Below are 24,504 nucleotides of genomic sequence, written 5' to 3' on the forward strand. Positions count from 1 at the left end.
ATCAGCGAGTTCACACTGGGGAGAGGCCCTTTAAATGTTCTGACTGTGGGAAGAGCTTTAAAAGCTCCGCGAATCTGAAGAGACACCAATACCTACACACTGGGGAGAGGCTGTTCACCTGCTCCATGTGTGGGAAGGGATTCGCTCGGCCCTCCTACCTGCTGGTACACCAGCGAGTTCACACTGACGAGAGGCCCTTTAAATGTTCTGACTGTGGGAAGAGCTTTATAAGCTCCGGGGAGCTGAAGGGACATCAGCGAGTTCACACTGACGAGAGGCCCTTTAAATGTTCTGACTGTGGGAAGAGTTTTAAAAGCTCCCGGGAGCTCAAGAGACACCAACACCTACACACTGGGGAGAGACCGTTCACCTGCTCCGTGTGTGGTAAGGGATTCAATCAGTCATCCTACCTGCTGGTACGTCAGCGAGTTCACACTGGGGAGAGACTGTTCACCTGCTCCGTGTGTGGGAAGGGATTCACTCAGTCATCCAACCTGCTGACACACCAGCGACTTCACACTGATCATAGAATCTAACAGCACAGAAGGAGGTGATTCGGCCCATCGTGCCTGTGCCCATCGTGCCTTTGAAAGAGCTGTCCAATTTAGTCCCACTCCCCAGCTTTATCCCCAGATCTCTGCAAACTAGTCCTCTTCAAGGACTTGTCCAATTACTGTTTGAAAGTTCCTGTGGAACCTGATTCCAGCATCCTTTCAGATGGTGCGTTCCAGATCTGAACAACCCTCTGTATGAAAACAATTCTCCTCATTTCCCCTCTCGTTCTTTTAGTAACTATTTTAAATCTGTGACCTTTGGTTACCGACCCACTTGCCAGAGTGAACAGTTTCTCCCTACTTGCTCGATCAAAACCCCTCATCATTTTGAACATCTCTATTAGGTCTCCTCTTAACCTTCTCTGCTCTAAGGGGAACAATCCCAGCTTCTCCAATCTCTCCACATAACTGAAGTCCCTCATCCCTGGTACCATCCTGGTCAACCTCCTCTGCACCCTCTCCAATGCCTTGACATCCTTCCTAAAGTGTGGTGCCCAGAACTGTACACAAGACTCCAGCTGAGGCCAAAACCCTGCAGCTGTACAAAACCCTGGTTAGACCACACCTGGAGCACTGTGAGCAGTTCTGGGCACCACACCTTAGGAAGGATATATTGGCCTTGGAGGGAGTGCAGCGTAGGTTTACCAGAAAGATACCTGGACTTCAAGGGTTAAGTTACGAGGAGGGATTACACAAATTAGGGATGTATTCCCTGGAATTTAGAAAGTTAAGGGGTGATCTGATCGAAGTTTTCAGGAAATTAAGGGGAACAGATAGAGTAGATAGAGAGAAACTATTTCCGCTGATTGGGGATTCTAGGACTGGGGGCAGAGTCTAAAAATTAGAGCCAGACCTTTCAGGAGTGAAATTAGGAAACACTTCTACACACAAAGGGTGGTAGAAGTTTGGAACTCTCTTCCGCAAACAGCAATTGATGCTCGATCAATTGTTAATTTTAAATCTGAGATTGATAGGTTTTGTTAACCAAAGGTATTAAGGGATATGGGCTAAAGGCGGGTGTATGGAGTTAGGTCACAGATCAGCCATGATCTCATTGAATGGCGGAACAGGCTCGAGGGGCTGAATGGCCTCCTCCTGTCCTATGTTCCTAACTAGTGATTTGTAAAGGTCATAGAGTCATAGAGTCATAGAGTTTTACAGCACAGAAAGAGGCCCTTCGGCCCATCGTGTCTGCGCCGCCCATCCATCCCTGTCCAGTCTAATCCCATTTTCCAGCATTTGGTCCATAGCCTTGTATGCAATGGCATTTCAAGTGCTCATCCAAATGCTTCTTGAATGTTGTGAGGGTTCCTGCCTCTACCACCCTTTCAGGCATTGAGTTCCACATTCCAACCACCCTCTGGGTGAAAAAGTTCCTCCTCAAATCCCCTCTAAATCTCCTGCCCCTTACCCTGAATCTATGCCCCCTTGTTATTGACCCCCCTACTAAGGGGAAAAGTTCCTCTTTGTCTACCCTATCTATGCCCCTCATCATTTTGTACACCTCAATCAGGTCCCCCCTCAGCCTTCTTTGCTCCAAGGAAAACAACCCCAGCCTGTCCAGCCTCTCTTCATAGCTGAGGCGCTCCATCCCAGGTAACATCCTGGTGAATCTTCTCTGCACCCTCTCCAAAGCAATCACATCCTTCCTATAGTGAGGCGACCAGAACTGCACACAGTACTCCAGCTGTGGCCTCACCAGCGTTTTGTACAGCTCCATCATCACCTCCCTGATCTTATATTCTATGCCTCGGCTAATGAAGGCAAGTATCCCATATGCCTTTTTAACCACCTTATCTACCTGTTCCGCTGCCTTCAGGGATCTATGTACATGTACACCAAGGTCCCTCTGACCCTCTGTACTTCCTAGGGTCCTACCACTCATTGTGTATTCCCTTGCCTTATTTGTCCGTCCAAAATGCATCACCTCGCACTTTTCAGGGTTAAATTCCATTTGCCACTTTTCCGCCCATCTGACCAACCCGTTTATATCGTCCTGTAGCCTGAGGCTTTCCTCCTCACAATTTACCACCCCACCAATTTTCGTGTCATCTGCGAACTTACTGATCATACCTTTTACATTCTCATCCAAATCATTTATGTAGATCACAAACAACAAGGGACCCAGCACCGATCCCTGAGGTACCCCACTGGGCACAGGCTTCCAGTCACAAAAGCAACCTTCGACCATCACCCTCTGCCTTCTGCCACTCAGCCAGTTTATGATCCAACGCGCCAAGGCACCCTGGATCCCATGGGCTCTTACCTTCTTGACCAGTCTCCTATGCGGGACTTTGTCAAAAGCTTTACTGAAGTCCATGTAAACCACATCCACAGCATTTCCCTCATCCACCCCCCTAGACACCCCCTCGAAAAATTCAATCAGATTTGTCAGACATGATTTACCCTTGACAAAGCCATGCTGACTATCCCCGATTAATCCTTGCCTCTCCAAGTGGAGACTAATTTTGTCCCTCAGAATTTTTTCCAATAATTTCCCTACCACAGATGTTAGGCTCACTGGCCTGTAATTCCCTGGTTTATCCCTGCTACCCTTCTTGAATAATGGTACTATGTTCGCTGTTCTCCAGTCCTCTGGTACATCCCCTGTGGCCAGAGAGGTTCTGAAAATTTGTGTCAGAGCCCCTGCAATCTCCTCCTTTGCCTCCCACAGCAGCCTGGGATACATCTCGTCTGGGCCTGGGGATTTATCCACTTTTTGGCCTGCTAAAACCGCTAGCACCTCCTCCCTCTCGATGCTAATATGTTCAAGTATGTCACAGCCCCCTTGCCCGATTTCTATGTCTGCATCGTCTTTCTCCATAGTGAACACAGATGCAAAAAATTCATTTAAAACCCCGCCTACATCATCTGGCTCTACACACAGATTGCCACTTTGGTCCCTAATGGGCCCTACCCTTTCCCAGGTTATCCTCTTGCCCTTAATATACTTATAAAACATCTTAGGATTTTCCTTTATTTTGCTCGCCAGTGTTATTTCATGGCCCCTCCTCGCCCTCCTAATTTCCTTGTAACTTCCTTGTTTTTGTATTCAATGGCCCTATTTACAAAGCCAAGTATCCCATACGCTTTCTGAACCGCCTCACCAACTTGCCGTGGCACTTTCAAAGACTTGTGAATATGGACCCCCAGGTCCCTCTGCTCTTGCACCCCCTCAAAATAGTCCCATTTAGATTATACGGCCTCTCCTTGTTGTTTCTCCCAAAGTGCATCACTTCACACTTATCCTCATTTAATTTCATCTGCCTTGTGTCTGCTCATTTCACAGTCCGTCTCTGTCCTTCTGAAGTCTGCTACTACTACACTCACAAAACTTGACAACATAGTAAATAGTATCATCCGTAAACTTTGAAATTGTTCACCGATACCCAAGTCCAGGTCAGTTATATATAACAAGAAAAGCAATGGCCCTAATTCCGACCCCTGGGGGAGCCCACTGCATACTTCCCTCCAGTCAGAAAAACATCCTCAGCACTGCTCACTGCCTCCTCTCCCTTAGCCAATTATATACCCAAATTACCATCAGCCCTTTAAATCCCTCTGCTTCTATTTTCAGAGTAAATCTCTTCTGTGGTATTTTATCAAATGCCTTTTGAAAGTCCATATATACAACATCTGCTGCACTACCTTCATCAACCCTCTGTTACTTCATCAGAGAACTCAATCAGGTTAATCAGACACGATTTACCTTTAACAAATCCTTACTGGCTGCCCCTTATTAATCCATGCTTCTCCAAGTGAGAATTAATTTTGTCCTTGACAATGGTCTCTAGTCGTTCACCCACCACTGTAGGGGTCGCAAAATCCCCTCAGCCCCCGAAGATTGGGAAATATTAATCCACATCGTGGACGAAGACTTGTGTGATTTAAATTGTCTCCGGGTTGGACAATGTTTTAAAACATACCCAGAACCGCAAAAGGCTGCGTTAAAAAGCTCGTAAGCTAGGCAGCACTTGGACACTGGAATCAAAGAACTTTGTGAAAATCGCACACTTTAAGATTGTACATTTTATTAAAAGATGTACTCTTGAGTTTTGGACTGTTTAAATTGCCCAGGGCATAAAAATGGCTGAACAGACCTCATAGAAACAGAATTTTAAAAGGCAGCAGAAAAGGACAGACAGGCTGTTAGCATATGAAAAGCTCAGCGCTGCCCTGTAGTAAGTTTGAATGGAGCCCGAGCTGTCAGTCACCCTGTGGTATTGGACAGGTCCGGTAACCTACAAGCTGCTTGTTTACACTGGGGAGTAACCCATTTGAATCAGCCAATCATCGGACGGCAAGCACAATGGGTTGTTAACACACATCCATTCACTGAAATTGACTCTACTACGTGATGTCTCCATGTATGAATGGAGGAAGTTAAAAGTCCTTCTCTTGTGTATTCGGACTTTTCGGCGCGAAATTGCGCACGGACCTTTTCGGCGCGAAAACAGCAGGGACTCTCAGAGTATAAAGATTAAGCCCAGGAAGTCCTCTGCCCCCTTTTTTGTCTCTTTTACTCTTTGGACTGCAGGTGAGCAAGGCTTCTGACCCACTAGCAAGACAATCTAGTGAGAAGTAAAGGGGTGGTAATTTAAGGGAAATGTTGCTAAGATTGTAAGGTTAACATTGTAGCCATTTATCCCTCATTTTTGCCGTCTGCCTTCCCCTGTTCAGCAATTTTACCGTGATTACTTTGATCGTGTGGTGTAGTTTCTTTAGTTTTAATAAAATTTGACTTTCTTGCATCCAGACCCTTTGTCCGTTTTTAATATATCATTAATTATAAGTTCCTCCAGTCAGAACTGGAGGGGGGGTTTTTAGCGATTCGAAACTGCTGATTGAAATTGGTCACAGTGCAGTGGCAAAGGCTGCCTGACCAGGTAAATTACCATAAACCAGGTAAAGGATGCCCACCTACAAATTGGCGACCGCAGCAGGACTGGAGGCAGTTTTTGATATGATAAGTGGTCTGGATCTGGAGAGAGCATCAGCTCTTGCTTTTCTTGCTTTCAGTCTGTGGGTAGCCCTGCAGAAGTTAGCGGCAGCATGTAAGCTGACCTATTATAATAAAGGTGGCTGGGTTAAGAAGGGTGAGATGAGGGTGCGGGAGGAGGTTACAGAGGCCAAGTATCAGGAGTCAGTGTTTGAAAAATGCCAGGCGGACGTAGAATGCCTCATAAGAGAGGTGAATGAGGCCAGAGATAGTGGGATGAGGGTGTGGGAAGAAAATGCACGCCTCACACTAGAGGTCACAAAATGCCAGGCAGAGATAGAGCGCCTTGTGCAGGAAGTCACAGAGGCTAGGGACAGTGAGATGAGGCTACAGGAGGAAAACGCACATCTCACCCAAGAAGCCAGCGAGGGCAAAAGCCACACGAGGCACAAGATAGAGTTCCTAAAGTGCCAAATTACAGAAGCAAAGAGTAACAAGATGAGACTGCGGGAAGAGATTGCCCGCCTCACCTCAGAAGTAACAGATCAGGAGGAAAAGGTTAGGGAGGTAAAGGCAGCTTATAGGCTGGCCTGCGACCAAAGATTTAGTGGAGCAGATCATACCCCATGTAACAGACAGATAGAGAGTTTGGGTATGGAGTTATTAAGGACTAAAGGGATGGTATGTCTCATAAGTCCGAAGGGAAGTCCGTCGGACAGTACCAGCAGCCCAAATCAAACCACCCCACAGGCAGCACCCAGAACAGAGCTGGCTAGGGAATTAGAGATCCCAAGACTGCAGCCCACAGCTCTGAGTTTTGAGGAGCTCTGGCAGCAAGAAGGGGTGGACAATGGGGTGGTAGGAGAATGCCAGCAAGTCCCACTAGGCAGGCAGGGACCAGGACCAGTGTACCCCCTCTGACAACGGAGCTACGGTCTGCCCGTGAATGATAATGACCCAGGGGCTGTTCAGCATACCTATCTGGTACCTTATGATACCCAACAGCTCAGAGGCCTGGTGAAACATATTCCTCTGCTCTCCGAAAAGGGAAACCCTCAATGCACTTCCAAGAGATAGAACAGGCAGCCTGTGTTAACGGCTGTGATGACGAAGAGAAAGCCAAAATGTTGCTTTTCTCTGTAGATAGTAAGCTCTATCAGACCCTTTCAGATGAGGCTAAGAGAAGGCAGAAGGGTTTTGAGGACCTAAAGGAGGAAACACTGGAAGCCATGGGTGCGAACGACGGCAGTCCGTTCGATCGCATAGGGAAAACTCTGCAGAAGGAAGGGGAGACCCCACAGGCATTTGCAGACAGGCTGTGGCCAGTCTACAACAGCGCATGTACAGGGGGACAAGATAGGGCACACCTGAACCAGCGGCAGTGGACCCAATGGCTTCGTTGCCTGGTGTCCAATTGCCTGCCCCAGATAAAAGCAAAGGCTGATACTTGGTTTGACCACCGAGACCCCCTAGCAACCGAAGAGACTGTAATCCGGCAGCTCACGGTAGCATATAGGAACGGTCAGAATAGTGGGACCCCCCAGCAAAAGGGTAAGGTCCACGAGGTTAAACCTGGGGCTCAATACAAGAAAGAGTGGCACCAGGAGGGGAGCCGTCCCTCCCAGAACAAGGTCACTTGTTACAGGTGCGGGGAGGATGGCCACTGGCACAGGGATTGTGAAAAGCCTGGGAGAGATGATAAAGCCAGGACCCCCGAGGCCCAACTCAGAAGGCAGAGACAGAAACTTCTCCCGATACAGTCGAGTCCGTCATGGAGTCGATAAAATCTTTCCTCAGGGCCAATCAGGGAAAGGTAGCAGCCATCAGTGGTGCTGCAGCCCCCTCGCCCACCTCTGCCTCCCCACAATGACTGGAGCCCGCGCAGCCTGTCCGTCTGTGTAATCTCCGGTACGATGAATGGAAGAGACCGCTCGTACAGATGGAGGTAGAGAAGGTTACAGGGACCTATCTATTGGATACGGGGGCATCATGCACCGTGATCCATATGGATAATCCCACCACCTCACCTCTGTCTAACGGGGTTCCATACATACTATCGGGATTCACTGGTCAGGAGCAGGCGGGGGTAATTTATGGGCAGGCAGCAGGCAGCATGGGGAAGCAGCATCGGAATAACCGGCCTCTGCTCGAGCCTAGCAAGAGCCACCAGTGGGAGATAGGAGACCTAGTGATGGTAAGAAACTATGCCCAGGTGGGAAGTTTAGAGCCACTCTACATGGGACCCTATAGTATAGTTGATAGGGCCAGCCCCATGGTCTATGCAGTAAAACTACCCCGGTGCACAAAGTGGTTCCACGCCAACCAATGTAAATTGTATAAATCTGACCATACAAGTTCAAGTTCACAGGCTGTAAAGACAGGCGCTGTGGCTTGTTTCAAGGGAAAAGTTGTCCGGCCCACCAATTGGGACACTTCCCCGCCCCAGTGGGACCTAAGTTTTGGCCAAAGTTTAAATTTGAACCAGTTATTTAGTTCAGAAACAGAAACCGCAGCCCGAGAGTAGAAATCTGCAGGCTGCTGCAAGTTCATTCACAGAAAATCACTTGGGGGGGGTTCCAGGGAGGAGCCGCCTTTTGAAGAGACTGCCTGCTCATGCGTAGTCGCCGGTCTGGAGACAGGAATTCCCCAGTCTTTTGAACGGCCTGCTCACGCAGGTGCAGTTCCCCAGCCCGTGACCACAGCGGCTCCTCTTCAGTTTTCTCGTGCAGGCGCAGTCACCTGGTTAAGGGGACAAGCTTCCCAGCCCGCTTCTAGAGTGGTTCCCCCTATGGTGTGGGACTCTGGGAGGAAGGGATAGCAATTCCTCTTGCAGGGGACATATGGAAGGAGCTGGTACCAGGTTTTGGACCTGGAGAGGAAGATTTTCAGCCACCAGCAGCGGGTGGTGAGGGGATACCTGCCCCCAGTACAGGAGTGGGTAGGGAAAAGGAGACAAACCCAGATTACTGGCAGGCTGCCAGGTATATTAAACAGTGCGGGCTGTTTGCATCAGGGGGAGAAGGTTCCCAGCCAGCTAGGGCTGTGACCCAGGCTCTGGGTCCGTCAGCCAAAGTTTCCCCCACAGAGACGCCCCTCAGAAGGTCTCAGCGGGTCCACAAGCCCAAGATAAGATGGTCACCAGAGTACCTGCCACAAAGAGCAATCTCCCAAGCCTGGGAGGAAACAGATCACAGAGGTCTCCAACTAGCAGCCATAAGCTGCCAGGGACCTGCAGCAAGAGGCAGTCCAGCTTTGCTGCAGGCAGCAGTAATCTGCGACAGTGACACCAGAGATTAACCTGGCCGTCCGGAGATGGGCGGCATTTGTATTATAGCTTTGTGTTAAGTTACCAATGTTTATAGCTTGCTTTTAAGGTGTTTAAATTTTAAGTTTAGAATGTAACTAATAGTTTTGAGTTTAAGTTCAAGGTTTAAGTTTATAAGTGTGCCAAATGCTTGTATTTTGGTCTGTTAGAATAAAATTTTGCTGGACAAGATTGCTGGACAAGATTTTGCTGGAAAAGACACAAACAACAAATTCGCTGACTGGGACTAATTGCATCACTGCACAGTGAGACATGCCACGCTTACGCATGGCTGGAACAAAGTTCATCTCGTGTCCTGACTGGGACTAATTGAATCACTGAGGACTAACAAGGTTCACTGGTATCCTATTATCGAACTAATCACATTCCGCCAGGGAACAAGATGGATGTAAATGATCTAAAACCAGCTTCTTGGAATTGTATATAAGCTCGGCACGTACTACAATCGGGGAGAAGGTGCTCTCGCAGACCGCGTGGTTGCAGACGCTTCTCCCAGAGCTCTGTCATTTAATAAAGTTGTCTCTCTTACTCAAAGTCTAGTTTCCGAGGAATCATTTTTCCTACAACAAATTGGCGCTGCGAGCAGGGTGCCACGGAGCTGAACAGTCGTTCGAATCAGTGACCAGGGTAAGTAGTCAGATTTTTGACCGCCCATAAATCAGAGACACTCGACAAGGCGACTGAATGGCGAAGCGGCACCAAAACGAATCTGGGACACAGACTGAGTGGGTAAGAGACACTACTTGATTTGTATGTGTGTATTTGTATTTGTGTAATAGTAACTAAGTAACTAAGAAAAACCTCGGATCAGGAGGACACTTGTCTCAGACACCTAGCCTCAGGCCGGTTGTTAAGAGGGCAAATGCCCCACGCGAAGGCCAGGACCATGAAGTAGGTGCCGAGACTCGAGACTCCAAGGTGTTCTAAAGTCGTGATACTAGTCGAGTATGGTTAACATTTTTCTGCATTATATCATGTTGCTAAGTGAACTAGGAGATTATTAGTGTCGGTGTTGTAGGACCCTGATCAGGTAAACAGACACCGGGGAGGGGTAGAAGCCCCGTCCAACAAGCAAGCGTTACACGTCCGGGCAGTTTTGAGAGAAAGACAAACCCGGACCTCTGAGAACGCTGGCATAGAGTGCGACAAGAAGCTCGGGTATTCTCGGAAGGAAAGAATAGGGGGGCTCTCTAAGGAACAGATCTCCAGACACGAAGGAACGATCGGTGAAGCAGCGGCGATGTCAGGTGAGGAAGTTAAGAGGGGACCTTCGGGCTCCCTCACATATTCTTATATGACAAACCGACAGTCGTTAATTAAGAAGATGCAGAAAGACGGGTGGGATGTGTCACAGACTTTAGAACTCCAGAGAAGCTGGTTGACTAAACAGACAAAGGATAAAACCAAGAAGGCAGGAGTGTTATTAGTACACCACTAGCAGAACTCATTGAACAAGTAAACGTAATAAAGAAAGTTGCACAAGACAAAATACAGATGGTTACGGAACTAGAGACAAAGGCGAAATGTCAAGCAAAGATTATAAAGGAATTAGAGTGTAAGATATACGAGGGGGGGCGAATGGGGACTTGTCCAGACACCACCTCCCTTCCCCCATATTACAGTGCAGAACCAACAGCCCCTGCAGGCGAGGGGGACGTTGAAATAGTCGAGATGGTTCCTGTGAGTCGGGGCGGGACATTGGCTAATCCCACCGCCAGTACCCAATAAAGGCGGAGGCCAGGAAGGCAGTCGTGGACATAGTGAAGGGGCTAGTAGAAAGGGGTATCCTGAGGGAAACCACGAGCACTACTAATTCCCCCACATGGCCAGTAGAGAAACCTGATGGGAGCAATAGGTTGACGATAGACTATACGGCCCTCAACAGGGTCACTCCTAAATTACACCCCATCGTTGCCAGTCCCTCAACAATTTTGAATGGGCTATCCCCTGAACAGAAGATATTCACTGTTTTAGACATAGCTAACGGATTCTGGGCACTCCCATTAGATCCAGAATCGCAAGAGAAATTTGCATTCACAGTAGGGGATAAACAATATACGTGGACCCGATTGCCACAGGGATTCCATAATAGCCCAGCTATTTTTCACCGCGTCATGAGTGATATCCTAAAACAGAAGTACCTAAAGGAAGCACTATTTTGCAGTACGTCGACGACATACCAATAGCCTCAGAAACGAAGGCAGACCATCTGGCAACCCTATATTTAGTACTAAGGGCCCTAGAGATGGCTGGCCTCAAGGTAAGCCCTAAAAAAAAGCACAGATAGGAAAAACTCAGGTCCTATACCTGGGACATCTAATCTCCCAAGGACTTAAAGAAATGCCACAGGACAGGAAACACGCTGTCCAGGGCATGCCGAGACCCGTAACAGTACGCGGAGTTAGGAAGGTACTGGGGCTCTTTAATTACAGTAGAAATTTTATCCTGGGGTTCGCTAAATTAGCAGAACCTATACAAAGATTAGTGAAAGGGGGTAAACCCGCGTTGGAACCGATAGATTGGGGACCGGAACAAGAGGAAGTTTATACTCAACTAAAGTCTGAGCTAGTATCAGCCCCAGGGCTAGGACTGCCAGATATGAGTAAGGACTTCCACATACATTGCAACAATGAAGAAGGGTTTTACACAGCAGTAGTTACACAGGATCATGGGGATAAAAGGCGGCCCGTCGCCTACTATTCCACAGCGGAGGGACCGGTAGTCACAGGGCTCTCCCGGTGCATAGCTGCATTGGATTGTGCGGCTTGGGCAGTAAAGGTTAGTGAGCCGATAGTAATGACAGGAAACATTATATTGCACACTAAACACACTCTGGTAGAGATGCTGAATACCGGGAAATTAAGATCCGTCTCGAACATGAGACGTGCCAAGTGGGAGGCCGTCCTCCTCCCTCCGAGTAAAGCAGTAACCATTGTTAGAGACACGGGGGAGAACCCGGCAGAAGGAATACTGGGAACTGGGGAGCCCCACAACTGTGGGGACGTAGATATGAACCTGGAAGAAGATAGGATAAAAGACACCCCTTTAGCGACAGCGGAAGAGACGTTGTACGTAGATGGTTCACACAAGTATATAGATGGGCTGCCCCGAACGGGGTGGGCGGTGGTTAATGGCGAAGTAAAAACCGTAGAGTCAGGACGGATTGATGGAGGCCTATCGGCCCAAGTAGCAGAGCTAGTGGCTCTCACCAGGGCACTAGAGTGGTCAGAGAATAAAATCGTGAACATTTACACAGATAGTAGGTATGCCTTTGGGGTGGTCCACGATTATATGACTGCATGGGGTAGGAGGGGATTCATTACTATGGGAGGCAATCCCATAAAACACCAGCTGAGGATAGAAGCCCTCCTAGAAGCTAGCGACAAACCCCAACAGGTAGCAGTAATTAAGATTAAGGCACATCAGAGGGAACCGGACCGGACTAGCCCGGACTGGTTAAATCACCAGGGGAACCAGGCTGTGGACCAAGCAGCACAAAGGGCGCTAGAGCAAGAAAGGATTGAAGAAGTACCAATAGCCGCTGTGAGCAGCTCCGAGGACGAGATAAGTATTGACGAACTCCATGAGGACACCCCCGACGTCGAAAAAGGTACATGGGAAGAACAAGGCGCAAAGCGGGGAAGTGATGTCTGGCGAAAGGATAACAGGGTAATGGCCAAGTGCATTCAAAATACGCTATTAGAACTCCACCATGGGCTTGTACACTCAGGGAGAGAAGCGATGATGGGAAGCCTCAGCAAAGAATGGTGGTGGAAGGGGATGGGAAGAGATATCGCGAGATACTGCCATCGATGTATCACCTGTGCGCAGTATAACCCCGGGCGACCCATAAAGGTCAAAATGGGACATCAGCCAAGGCCACGAGGGCCCTGGGAGCATATACAAATAGACTTCACAGGTCCCCTTCCACCGTCACATGGCAAAACATATTGCCTCGTGGTCATAGACCAATTCACCCGCTGGGTAGAGGCTTTCCCCACGCGAAATTGCACTGCTTTGATGGTTGCCAGAGTCTTAGCTGAAGAAGTAATCCCCAGGTGGGGAATACCAATTCAAATGGACTCTGATCAAGGTACCCACTTTACTGGGAGTGTCATAAAAACGGTATGCCAATTAATGGGAATTAAACAAAAATTCCACATCCCATACCACCCTCAAAGTTCGGGCATGGTGGAACGAATGAACCGAACCCTTAAAAATGCATTGGCAAAGGCAATGCAGACGTCGAAGAAAACCTGGACTGAAGTATTGCCCATTATCCTAATGAAGCTGCGAGCCACTGAAAACCGAACGACAGGCTTGACCCCTTATGAATTGATGACAGGAAGGGCGATGCAATTGCCAGAAGGCATCATAACAGGTGGGGCCGATGTAGGCCCTTTAAAAGATAGACTAAAACGATACGTTCTGGAACTTAGCACTCAATTAAAGGAGATGCGAAAGAATGTCCGCGATAATCAGGAGGACAAGGATCGGGCACAAGAGCTCACAATGACGGCTTATGTTCCCTCAGCGGGTAAAGTCATGGTGAAAACTCTGCCCAGCAAACCAGGGTTCGCCCCAAAATGGAGTGGGCCATATGAAATCATAATCAGTGGGGATACCTGTGCCTGTCTAGACATAAGGGGTAAAGGAGTATGGAAGCATTGGACACAATTGAAAGTATATAAAGACAACTGACTGGCTACTTTCTGAATCTGTTTTACAGGTGATCTGCATACCCTTTGTCATAAAATTCCTGTAAAGACTGGACTGTAGTGATATATTAACCATGTTTAGAGTATTATGGGTAATGGCATTATTTCATATTGTCACGGGAAGCGCGGTACCCCATTTACGTAAAGAGAGAGGATTGCATGTAAATACCTTTCTGTATATGTCATATGTCTATGCGAAAAAAATGGGCCAAAGCTCCTGCTGGGTGTGCGCCCATGTGCCCACCCATACGGGGGGAGGAATCCCATTAAGGCCTATCCCCTTTAAGGTAGAGGAGATGGTAGGGTAGTTATTATACTCTAATACCACCTGGAATAAGGAGGATACCATACAAACCCAAAATAGCTTGAATCCAGATCAGCTGGAACATGAGTGGAAACAGGCAGGGTATAACCCCACGAACTTTAAAGGATGGTTTCATCCCCAGTACGATAATCAAAGGTATCCAGAAGAGCTATTAGTCAGCACAGGGGAAAACTAAACAATGCAGAGGGGGAAGTCTGCTTGGTAAACTATGACGAGACAGGGTTAGTGGTTGGATGGAGTAAGTGCAAGTATAATTACACTTTAACCAAAACCAGTACTAAACCACCAGGTGCCCTAGAATGGCCCTACGTGGGAACGTTTAATTTATCCGAAGTGCTAAACCGGACTAGCAATCTACCCTGGAGGGGAATACCTGGGATCATGTACCAACTTTGGAACAAATTTGAGGCCTATAATAATACCTATTTCATTTGCGGATATAAGGCGTATCCATGGCTTCCACGAACCTGGACTGGGTCATGCTATATAGGATACGTAGTACCATACATCCATCATTTATCCTCCCTAACCCACCACTACGGGTACCAGTCGTTATGGCAACCAGCCAAGCGTGTTAAGAGAGCTATTACGGAAACCGAAAGATTCTGGGCTATAGCATTCCCCTGGTACAGAACAGGAAAAATAGCAAGGGAATCCATAAACATGGCAGTAGTGCTCGAACAAATAGCCAACGATACGGCTGAGTCCCTGAGAGAAATAAGTGCCGAAATGGTGGCGATCCGACCACCGCCTTACAGAATAGGATAACCCTAGATTATCTGTTGGCGGTGCAAGGAGGCACCTGTGCCCTGATCAGGACAGACTGCTGTACATATGTCCCAGATAGCTCCGAGAATATCACGAGCCTAGCAAATCATATCCAAGAAGAAATAAAGAAGCTCCATCAACCCACAAGCACAGGGTGGCTTGATTGGTTGCTAGGGAAAACTGGGTGGGGAGCATGGATGATGCAAGGGATAATAATAATAGTTGTAATTTGTATGTTGATGTGTTGTGCGCTGAGCCTTATAAAGTTGTGTTGCCAAACTGCTATGAAAACCGTGATGCCGATCGCCTCTATCGAGGAGGAACACACCAACCTGCTACCAAGGGACGAAGAACACCAATACGACACTGTCGAAGGAACAACCGAACCCCCGGACATAAGCCAGTGGCTGTAAGCACCGATGAAAGGGGGACCGAGGATGGTCCTCTGGGAGCAAATGAATTGTGCTCCAGGACCAAGAGGAGGGATTGTTAGAATAAAATTTTGCTGGACAAGATTTTGCTGGAAAAGACACAAACAACAAATTCGCTGACTGGGACTAATTGAATCACTGCACAGTGAGACATGCCACGCTTACGCATGGCTGGAACAAAGTTCGTCTCGTGTCCTGACTGGGACTAATTGGATCACTGAGGACTAACAAGGTTCACTGGTATCCTATCGTTGAACTAATCACTTGTATCCTATTATCGATCTAATCACATTCCGCCAGGGAACAAGGCGGAACGAAGACCTGAAGAGGCAGAATTGGCAACACAAGTGTGTAAACTCCTGACTGGAGGAAAATAACGATATGCGCTAATAAATGAATTGATTGGATGAATGTAAATGATCTAAAACCAACTTCTTGGAATTGTATATAAGCTCGGCACGTACTACAATCGGGGAGAAGGTGCTCTCGCAGACCGCATGGTTACAGACTCTTCTCCCAGAGCTCTGTCATTTAATAAAGTTGTCTCTCTTACTCAAAGTCTAGTTTCCGAGGAATCATTTTTCCTACAACAGGAGGCCATGATGCGACGTTGGGATTGGCGCAAAAGACTTGGCTGTTTCGCGGTGGCTGCTGAGTTGGTCAGATGCAGACCATGGCGCTGTTGGAATCGGAAGGAAGTCTCCTGGTACGCGGAGTGGCTGACCGTACACGAGCTCAGCTGAAGACGATTGAAGATCTTCTTTGGGTGCCGTGCGAAGACCCAACATGACCCACGGAAGCTTATCTACCCATCCGGTGCCTTGGAGGCTGGCCCTCAGCGATGCTTTTAGCAACCTGTGAAAACGCTCGCACAAGCCGTTCGCCTGTGGATGGTAGGCCATGGTGCGGTGTAGCTTGGTGCCGAGACCCTGGGCCACAGCGTTCCAAAGCTCAGAAGAAAACTGTGGACCGCGGTCTGAAGAAATGTCCGCCGGAATGCCCAAACGGGCGATGTTAGCGGAAGTGGTAGATGACAAAGGAACCGCCTCTGGCCATCTAGTAGTGCGGTCTACTATGGTGAGGAGGTGTGTGAACCCGTGATGGTGGAAGCGGCCCAACGAGGTCCGCGTTTACATGGTCAAACCGACGCTCTGGTACTGTAAAAGTGGCCAATGGAGCCTTGACATGAGGCTGTACCGTAGGTTTTTGGCAGACAACGCAGGTGTTAGCCCAGTCGCGGATATCCTTATGCATACATTTCCAGACAAATTTAGACATTAATTTTTGGGAGGCCTTCATTCCAGGATGCGAAAGCCCGTGTATGGCATCAAAAACTTTGCTATGCCAGGCAACCGGAACGATCGGGCGAGGGTCTCCCATGGAGATGTCACAGAGTAGTGTGGTGCCTGCTGCATGGAATTCAACATCAGCCGGTTGGAGGCTGGAGATGTCGGTGCGGTATGCCTGTGTTTCAGGATCGGATACTTGGTCGGCAGCCATGAGGGCATAGTCGATGCCCAGCTGGAGTGCTTGGACGGTCGCGCGAGAGAGGCAATCTGCTACCAAGTTGTCCTTGCCAGCTACATGTTGGATATCTGTCATGAATTCTGATATGAACGTTAACTGACGTTGTTGTTGAGCTGACCACGGTTCGGCGGTCTTGGCCATGGCGAAGGTTAGTGGTTTGTGGTCCACAAACGCAGTAAAGGGACGTCCCTCTAACAAGAAGCGGAAATGGCGGATAGCCAGAAAGAGTGCCAGCAACTCCCGGTCGAAAGTGCTGTATTTTCGTTCGTTGCGCCGTAGTTGATGGCTGAAAAACGCCAGTGGTTGCCACGTCCCATTGACCCACTGTTCCTGTACAGCGCCGATGGCGTAGTCGGAAGTGTCGGTGGTAAGTGCGATGGTGGCACCTGGCAGTGGGTGCGCCAGCATGGTCGCGTTAGCCAAAGCGGTTTTCATGTTGTCGAAGGCGTTCTCCATTTCGACTGTCCAGGTTACCGAATCCTTGCCAGACTTGCCTTTGAGGGCCTCGTAGAGGAGCTGCATTAGCCGTGCTGCCTTAGGTACAAAGCGGTGGTAAAAATTTACCATGCTGAGGAATTCCTGCAGGGCCTTGATGGTCTGCGGCCGTGGGAACGCCGTGACTGCCTCTACCTTCATCTGCAACAGAATTGCACCTTCCGAAGTAATGCGGTGGCCCAAGAAATCAATCTGCTGCAGGCCGAACTGACACTTGGCTGGGTTGATGATCAGGCCGTGTTGGCTGAGGCGTCGAAAGAGGGTGCGTAAATGGCAGATGTGCTCCTCTTTGTTAGGGCTGGCGATAAGGATATCGTCGAGGTAGACGAATATAAATTTAAGGTCCCGCAGTACCGAGTCCATCAGGTGCTGGAAAGCCTGTGCAGCGTTCTTCAGCCTAAATGGCATCCGTAGAAACTCGATCAGGCCAAAGGGGGTAATGACTGCAGTTTTCTGGATGTCTTGCGGGTGTACGGGGACCTGGTGGTAGCCATGGACGAGGTCAACCTTGGAGAATATAGAATTTCCCACCAAGTGGGCAGAGAAATCTTGAATATGAGGGATTGGGTACCGATCGGGAGTAGTGGCGTCATTAAGGCATCGGTAGTCGCTGCATGGCCGCCATCCGCCGCTGGGTTTCGGGACAATGTGGAGAGGCGAAGATCAGGGACTATTCGACTGGCGAATAATCCCTAGCCGCTCCATCGTGGTGAACTCCGCCTTCGCAGCCGCGAGCTTGCCAGGTTCCAGACGCCGAGCCCGTGCGTAGACCGGGGAGCCAGTCGTAGTGATGTGGTGTTCGACACCATGTTTAGTGGCCGAGGAGAAGGTGGGCCTGGTCAGGTCCGGGAATTCGCCTAGCAGGCGAGTGAAATCGTCCGGAGAGGGCAATGTGCAGGAGACAGTGCGCGACATGGCGGTACTGCGGAAGCAAGGGATGGAGTGGAAAGTGGCCGCATTAATTAACCGTCAGTTCCTTACATCAACCAAGAGGCTGTTGGCACATAAGAAATCCGCACTGAGGATGGCTTGCGAGACCTTGGCTGTGATGAATTCCCAATGAAACCGTTGCCCGACGAAGCACACCTGGACCTGCCATTTGCCAAAGGTATGAATGGCCCCGCCATTAGCTGCTTCGAGGGAGAGGCCGTGCCTCCCAGCCTGTATATCCAGTGCTGATGCGGGAAGGATGCTACACTGCGCCCCGGTGTCGCATAAAAACCGCCGACCAGAGAGGTAATCTGTGACATAGAGGAGCTTCCCTGAAATTCCCAATCGCCATCGCGGCCGCAGGACATCCCTCAGATTCGGTCCTCCTTTGCCAGGGGTGAAGGAGCCCCACCGCTACCGGCCCCGGGTGGGGTGAAGGAGCCCCACCGCTACCGGCCCCGGGCGGGGTGAAGAAGCCCCACCGCTACCGGCCCCAGGCGGGGTGAAGAAGTCCCACCACTACCGGCTCGGGGCGGGGCGAAGAAGCCCCACCGCTACCGGCCCCGGGCGGGGTGAAGTCCCACCGCTACCAGCCCTGGGCGGGGTGAAGAAGCCCCACCGCTACCGGCTCCGGGCGGGGTGAAGAAGTCCCACCACTACCGGCCCCGGGCGGGGTAAAGAAGCCCCACCGCTACCGGCCCCAGGCGGGGTGAAGAAGTCCCACCACTACCGGCTCGGGGCGGGGCGAAGAAGCCCCACCGCTACCGGCCCCGGGCGGGGTGAAGTCCCACCGCTACCAGCCCTGGGCGGGGTGAAGAAGCCCCACCGCTACCGGCTCCGGGCGGGGTGAAGAAGTCCCACCACTACCGGCCCCGGGCGGGGTGAAGAAGTCCCACCGCTACCGGCCCCGGGCGGGGTGAAGAAGTCCCACCGCTACCGGCCCCAGGCGGGGTGAAGAAGTCCCACCGCTACCGGCCCCGGGCGGGGTGAAGAAGTCCCACCACTACCGGCCCCGGGCGGTGTGAAGAAGTCCCACCGCTACCGGACCCGGGCGGGGTGAAGTCCCACCGCTGCCGGCCCCGGGCGGGGTGAAGAAGTCCCACTGCTACCGGCCCCGGGCGGGGTGAAGAAGTTCCACCGCTACCGGCCCCGGGTGGGGTGAAGTCCCACTGCTACCGGCCCCGGGTGCGGTGAAGAAGTCCCACCGCTGCCGGCCCCGGGCGGGGTGAAGAAGTCCCACCGCTACCGGCCCCGGGCGGGGTGAAGAAGTCCCATGGCTATTAGCCCCTGGCGGGGTGAAGAAGGGTTTGCTGCCCACGTCATCGTCAGGAGCCTGCACATCAGCTGTGATAAAAGTGCAATCTAACGGAGGGCACAAGTTTAAAGCAGAGCTTGAATTCCTCACAGAGAAGGAACTGCCGTCGCAACCCCGGGAGAAGGAACAGGGGTCAGATTCCCAGAGAGCACGCTCGCCAACAATAACAATAAAACAATCGCCAACATACCATTTGCCTTCTTAACCGCCTGCTGCACCTGCATGCTTACCTTCAGCAACTGGTGCACAAGGACACCCAGGTCTCGTTGCACTTCCCCCTTCTCCCAATCTATTGCCGTTCAGATAATAATCTGCCTTCCTGTTTTTGACACCGAAGTGGATAACCTCGTGAAGGAATAATTACAGTCCTAGCCCTTTTGGGCTATTCCAGATCAGGCGTATTCCCCAGACGTTCACCCTCAACTTAAGTTAGAGATAGCCGAATTCCATAAGATGCTTAAATGGGTCTAAAGATTCAGGCTATCTCTCCCTAAATGAAAGGAACGACTAAAGATGTTACCGTCCACCAGATAGTACTTTTAATAAGTTGAACTAGACTGTAACCTTCCGGATATTATGAGGGTCCGGAATACCCCCCAGAATTCTGCACCTCGTTACAAGAGTATACAGAATTTGTGTGTTCGCAAGTCTATACAGAATTACTCTGAGACAATTCTAAAAATATATAGTTTAATTTAAGAGCCGACATTCAGTTAACATCTGTTGAATCAGTCGCAACATTAACAATTCAAAATACAATTAGCTTACATTTCTCAGAGATCCTTATTCTCAAATCTTTACTTTCGTTACATTTATTTCTCACTTATTTCTAAATCCAGAACATCCACCAAAATCAATCACTTTGATTTACCCGAGACTCAAAGTTAAAAACTTAGAGATGCCTCCGTAGAGTTGAGAAACGTTTTGCCCGTTCAGCATGTTCTTATTTTTATACCCTTTTGGCAGTGGTTTCTTCTTTGATGTTCTCTGATGTCAGCAATTGTCTTTATTGATACCTCTTTCGAATGCTTTCTATTCTTACTATCAATTCAACTATTGCATGAATAATTATTTCTCTACTTTTAGGTGTTACAAAAACCATCATAAAAACGACAGCAATGGTTTCTGTTTAATGCCATTCTTATCGAAGATTCTTCATTCAATCCTTAATATTGGCTTTACTGGTTCTTAGCAGCCATTTTGACTCATTCTCCAAGTTCAATACAAACATAATGCAATTGCTTGGTGTCTCTATTGAAGTCATATCTTCAAAGCCTTCTTTTTGGTATTATATTTATAATATGTAAATCAAAACCACTTTAACTGTGTGTTTACTTGTTTTTTAGCTATCTCAATTGGTTGCATATTTAATCTTATGGTTCCTGTTTTCCAAGTTTAACACAAAACTATTTGACTAGCAGATGTTTCTTTTACTTGATGTCATGTTTTCAAAGGCACGTGCCTCTTTCAATGTCTGTGTTTCTGTTTTACGTGTTAGCTCTTCACACTTTAAACTGGGTCTTCTCATTATGTTCATTGCAAACCGTCGACCTTTCGGAAGCATCAATGGTTTGCTTCAATCTTTCATTGTTTTAGAATATTTAACTAATTCCCATTTCAAAGCTTGTTTACAACTTTGTTATCAACTGATTCTTTCTCAGAAGCCTGTATTTCTGTTTACAGCCTGTGTCTGCTGAGACGTGTGTCTTTTAAACCCAGTATGTTCTGTAATAATATTAGAAATCTGTTCATGGTATCGTGTATTTCTCTGAATCAAGGCTGTTCCTTCACACTCGCATTTATCCACATTTTACTGCATCTGCCCAATCACCCAACCCAGGATAGTGCTTTATGTGGGCCAGCCAGATCTGGCGATGAATGGCTAAACCAGTTGTCCACAATATACATTCAAGTCTGCGTCCCTTGGACTTAAGTTGGTGGAGATGAGGGCCGAACCAGGGGGAATGATGGGGTGAGAGAGAGCAATGGTTTTAATAGGGACTAGGACATCAAAGGTGGAGGTGAGGGTGTGGTTGAGCAGATCGGTAGCTGCAGAAATGTTGAGGTGAATGGAGGGCCAAAGGCTAGGCAGTTGGAATTTTGAAAGTGAATTGGGAGAGAATATTTTCCAGGGGCGGAAACAGAAGGAAGGAGGTTTGGGAAGGAGTGTTTGGGTGGAGAGTGATACAAGGAAGTGACCAGAGATGGCCTTATCTGTGATTGACACGATGGGAGTAGCAAGGACACGCGAGATGGCGAGGTCAAGGGGGTGGTTGTGAATATGGGTAGGGTAGTTTATATGGAGGGAGAGATTAAGGGAGGATGAAACGTTGAAGCACCGACTATCCTTGAGGAAACATGTGTGATTGGCAATTGTGGCAAGTTGTGTCAAAGAGATTGAAGGAGCCGCACCGCTACCGGCCCCAGGCGGGGTGAAGGAGCGCCACCGCTACCGGCCCCAGGCGGGGTGAAGGAGCGCCACCGCTACCGGCCCCAGGCGGGGTGAAGGAGCGCCACCGCTACCGGCCCCGGGCGGGGGGAAGGAGCGCCACCGCTACCGGCCCCGGGCGGGGTGAAGGAGCCCCACCGCTACCGGCCCCGGGCGGGGTGAAGGAGCCCCACCGCTACCGGCCCCTAGCGGGGTGAAGAAGCCCCACCGCTACCGGCCCCGGGCGGGGTGAAGAAGCCCCACCACTACCGGCCCCGGGCGGGGTGAAGTCACACCCCGGGTGGGGTGAAGAAGTCCCACCGCTACCGGCCCCAGGCGGGGTGAAGGAGCAGTGACGTCATCAATTGGAAATGGTCACACAATGGGAGCAGTGAGGTCATCACTTGGACTGTTCACACAATGGGAGCAGTGAGGTCATCACTTGGACTGTTCACACAATGGGAGCAGTGACGTCATCACTTGGAATGTTCACACAATGGGAGCAGTGACGTCATCACTTGGAATGTTCACACAATGGGAGCAGTGACGTCATCACTTGGAATGTTCACACAATGGGAGCAGTGACGTCATCACTTGGAATGGTCACACAATGGGAGCAGTGAGGTCATCACTTGGAATGGTCACACAATGGGAGCAGTGAGGTCATCACTTGGACTGTTCACACAATGGGAGCAGTGAGGTCATCACTTGGACTGTTCACACAATGGGAGCAGTGACGTCATCACTTGGAATGTTCACACAATGGGAGCAGTGACGTCATCACTTGGAATGGTCACACAATGGGAGCAGTGAGGTCATCACTTGGAATGGTCACACAATGGGAGCAGTGAGGTCATCACTTGGACTGTTCACACAATGGGAGCAGTGAGGTCATCACTTGGACTGTTCACACAATGGGAGCAGTGACGTCATCACTTCGAATGGTCACACAATGGGAGCAGTGAGGTCATCACTTGGAATGTTCACACAATGGGAGCAGTGACGTCATCACTTGGAATGGTCACACAATGGGAGTAGTGAGGTCATCACTTGGAATGGTCACACAATGGAAGCAGTGAGGTCATCACTCGGACTGTTCACACAATGGGAGCAGTGACATCATCACTTGGACTGTTCACACAATGGGAGCAGTGACGTCATCACTTCGAATGGTCACACAATGGGAGCAGTGACGTCATCACTTGGAATGGTCACACAATGGAAGCAGTGAGGTCATCACTCGGACTGTTCACACAATGGGAGCAGTGACATCATCACTTGGAATGGTCACACAATGGGAGCAGTGAGGTCATCACTTGGAATGTTCACACAATGGGAGCAGTGACGTCATCACTTGGAATGGTCACACAATGGGAGCAGTGAGGTCATCACTTGGAATGGTCACACAATGGAAGCAGTGAGGTCATCACTCGGACTGTTCACACAATGGGAGCAGTGACATCATCACTTGGAATGGTCACACAATGGGAGCAGTGAGGTCATCACTTGGAATGGTAACACAATGGGAGCAGTGAGGTCATCACTTGGAATGGTCACACAATGGGAGCAGTGAGGTCATCACTTGGAATGGTCACACAATGGGAGCAGTGAGGTCATCACTTGGACTGGTCACACAATGGGTGCAGTGATATCATCACTTGGAATGGTCACACAATGGGAGCAGTGAGGTCATCACTTGGAATGGTCACACAATGGGAGCAGTGAGGTCATCACTTGGAATGGTCACACAATGGGAGCAGTGAGGTCATCACTTGGAATGGTCACACAATGGGAGCAGTGAGGTCATGACTTGGAATGGTCACACAATGGGAGCAGTGAGGTCATCACTTGGAATGGTCACACAATGGGAGCAGTGAGGTCATCACTTGGACTGTTCACACAATGGGAGCAGTGAGGTCATCACTTGGAATGGTCACACAATGGGAGCAGTGACATCATCACTTGGAATGGTCACACAATGGGAGCAGTGAGGTCATCACTTGGAATGGTCACACAATGGGAGCAGTGAGGTCATCACTTGGAATGGTCACACAATGGGAGCAGTGAGGTCATCACTTGGAATGGTCACACAATGGGAGCAGTGACGTCATCACTCGGACTGTTCACACAATGGGAGCAGTGAGGTCATCACTTGGAATGGTCACACAATGGGAGCAGTGACGTCATCACTAGGAATGGTCACACAATGGGAGCAGTGAGGTCATCACTTGGAATGGTCACACAATGGGAGCAGTGAGGTCATCACTTGGAATGGTCACACAATGGGAGCAGTGAGGTCATCACTTGGAATGGTCACACAATGGGAGCAGTGAGGTCATCACTTGGAATGTTCATACAATGGGAGCAGTGACAGCATCACTTGGAATGGTCACACAATGGGAGCAGTGACATCATCACTTGGAATGGTCACACAATGGGAGCAGTGACATCATCACTTGGAATGGTCACACAATGGGAGCAGTGACATCATCACTTGGAATGGTCACACAATGGGAGCAGTGACAGCATCACTTGGAATGGTCACACAATGGGAGCAGTGACATCATCAATGTTCACACAATCACACTCAGTCTGGGTCTTGTTCCCCGCAGTAACTCCAGCTGTTTTTTTCCGGATGAACTGAACTGATTCCTCCCCAGCCTGAAACAGATTAAAGATTAAACAGGAGATAAACAGATTGAACAACAGTGTAAATAACTGCGAGACTGGGGGTAATATTTCAATAATA

At 49.4% G+C, this 24,504-nt stretch overlaps 2 protein-coding genes across 2 annotated transcripts in view; one reads left to right on the forward strand and one right to left on the reverse strand.

Moving 5' to 3' along the window:
- LOC147084213 (uncharacterized) overlaps positions 1–24,504 on the forward strand; it is a 746,547-nt gene that overhangs the window by 61,791 nt on the left and 660,252 nt on the right. The gene's annotated exons all lie outside the window — the stretch shown is intronic.
- LOC147084215 (NACHT, LRR and PYD domains-containing protein 3-like) overlaps positions 20,001–24,504 on the reverse strand; it is an 87,366-nt gene continuing 82,862 nt past the window's right edge. The window contains exon 15 of the mRNA XM_085979467.1: positions 20,001–24,416. Within this exon, the coding sequence (XP_085835593.1) occupies positions 24,329–24,416 (88 nt within the window). The 3' untranslated portion in view covers positions 20,001–24,328. The remainder of the gene's footprint in view (positions 24,417–24,504) is intronic.

The sequence above is a fragment of the Somniosus microcephalus genome, unplaced genomic scaffold, assembly GCF_052327205.1.
Source record: "Somniosus microcephalus isolate GS21.2 unplaced genomic scaffold, FLI_Smic_1.0 unresolved_chr9, whole genome shotgun sequence".
Classification (NCBI taxonomy): domain Eukaryota; kingdom Metazoa; phylum Chordata; class Chondrichthyes; order Squaliformes; family Somniosidae; genus Somniosus; species Somniosus microcephalus.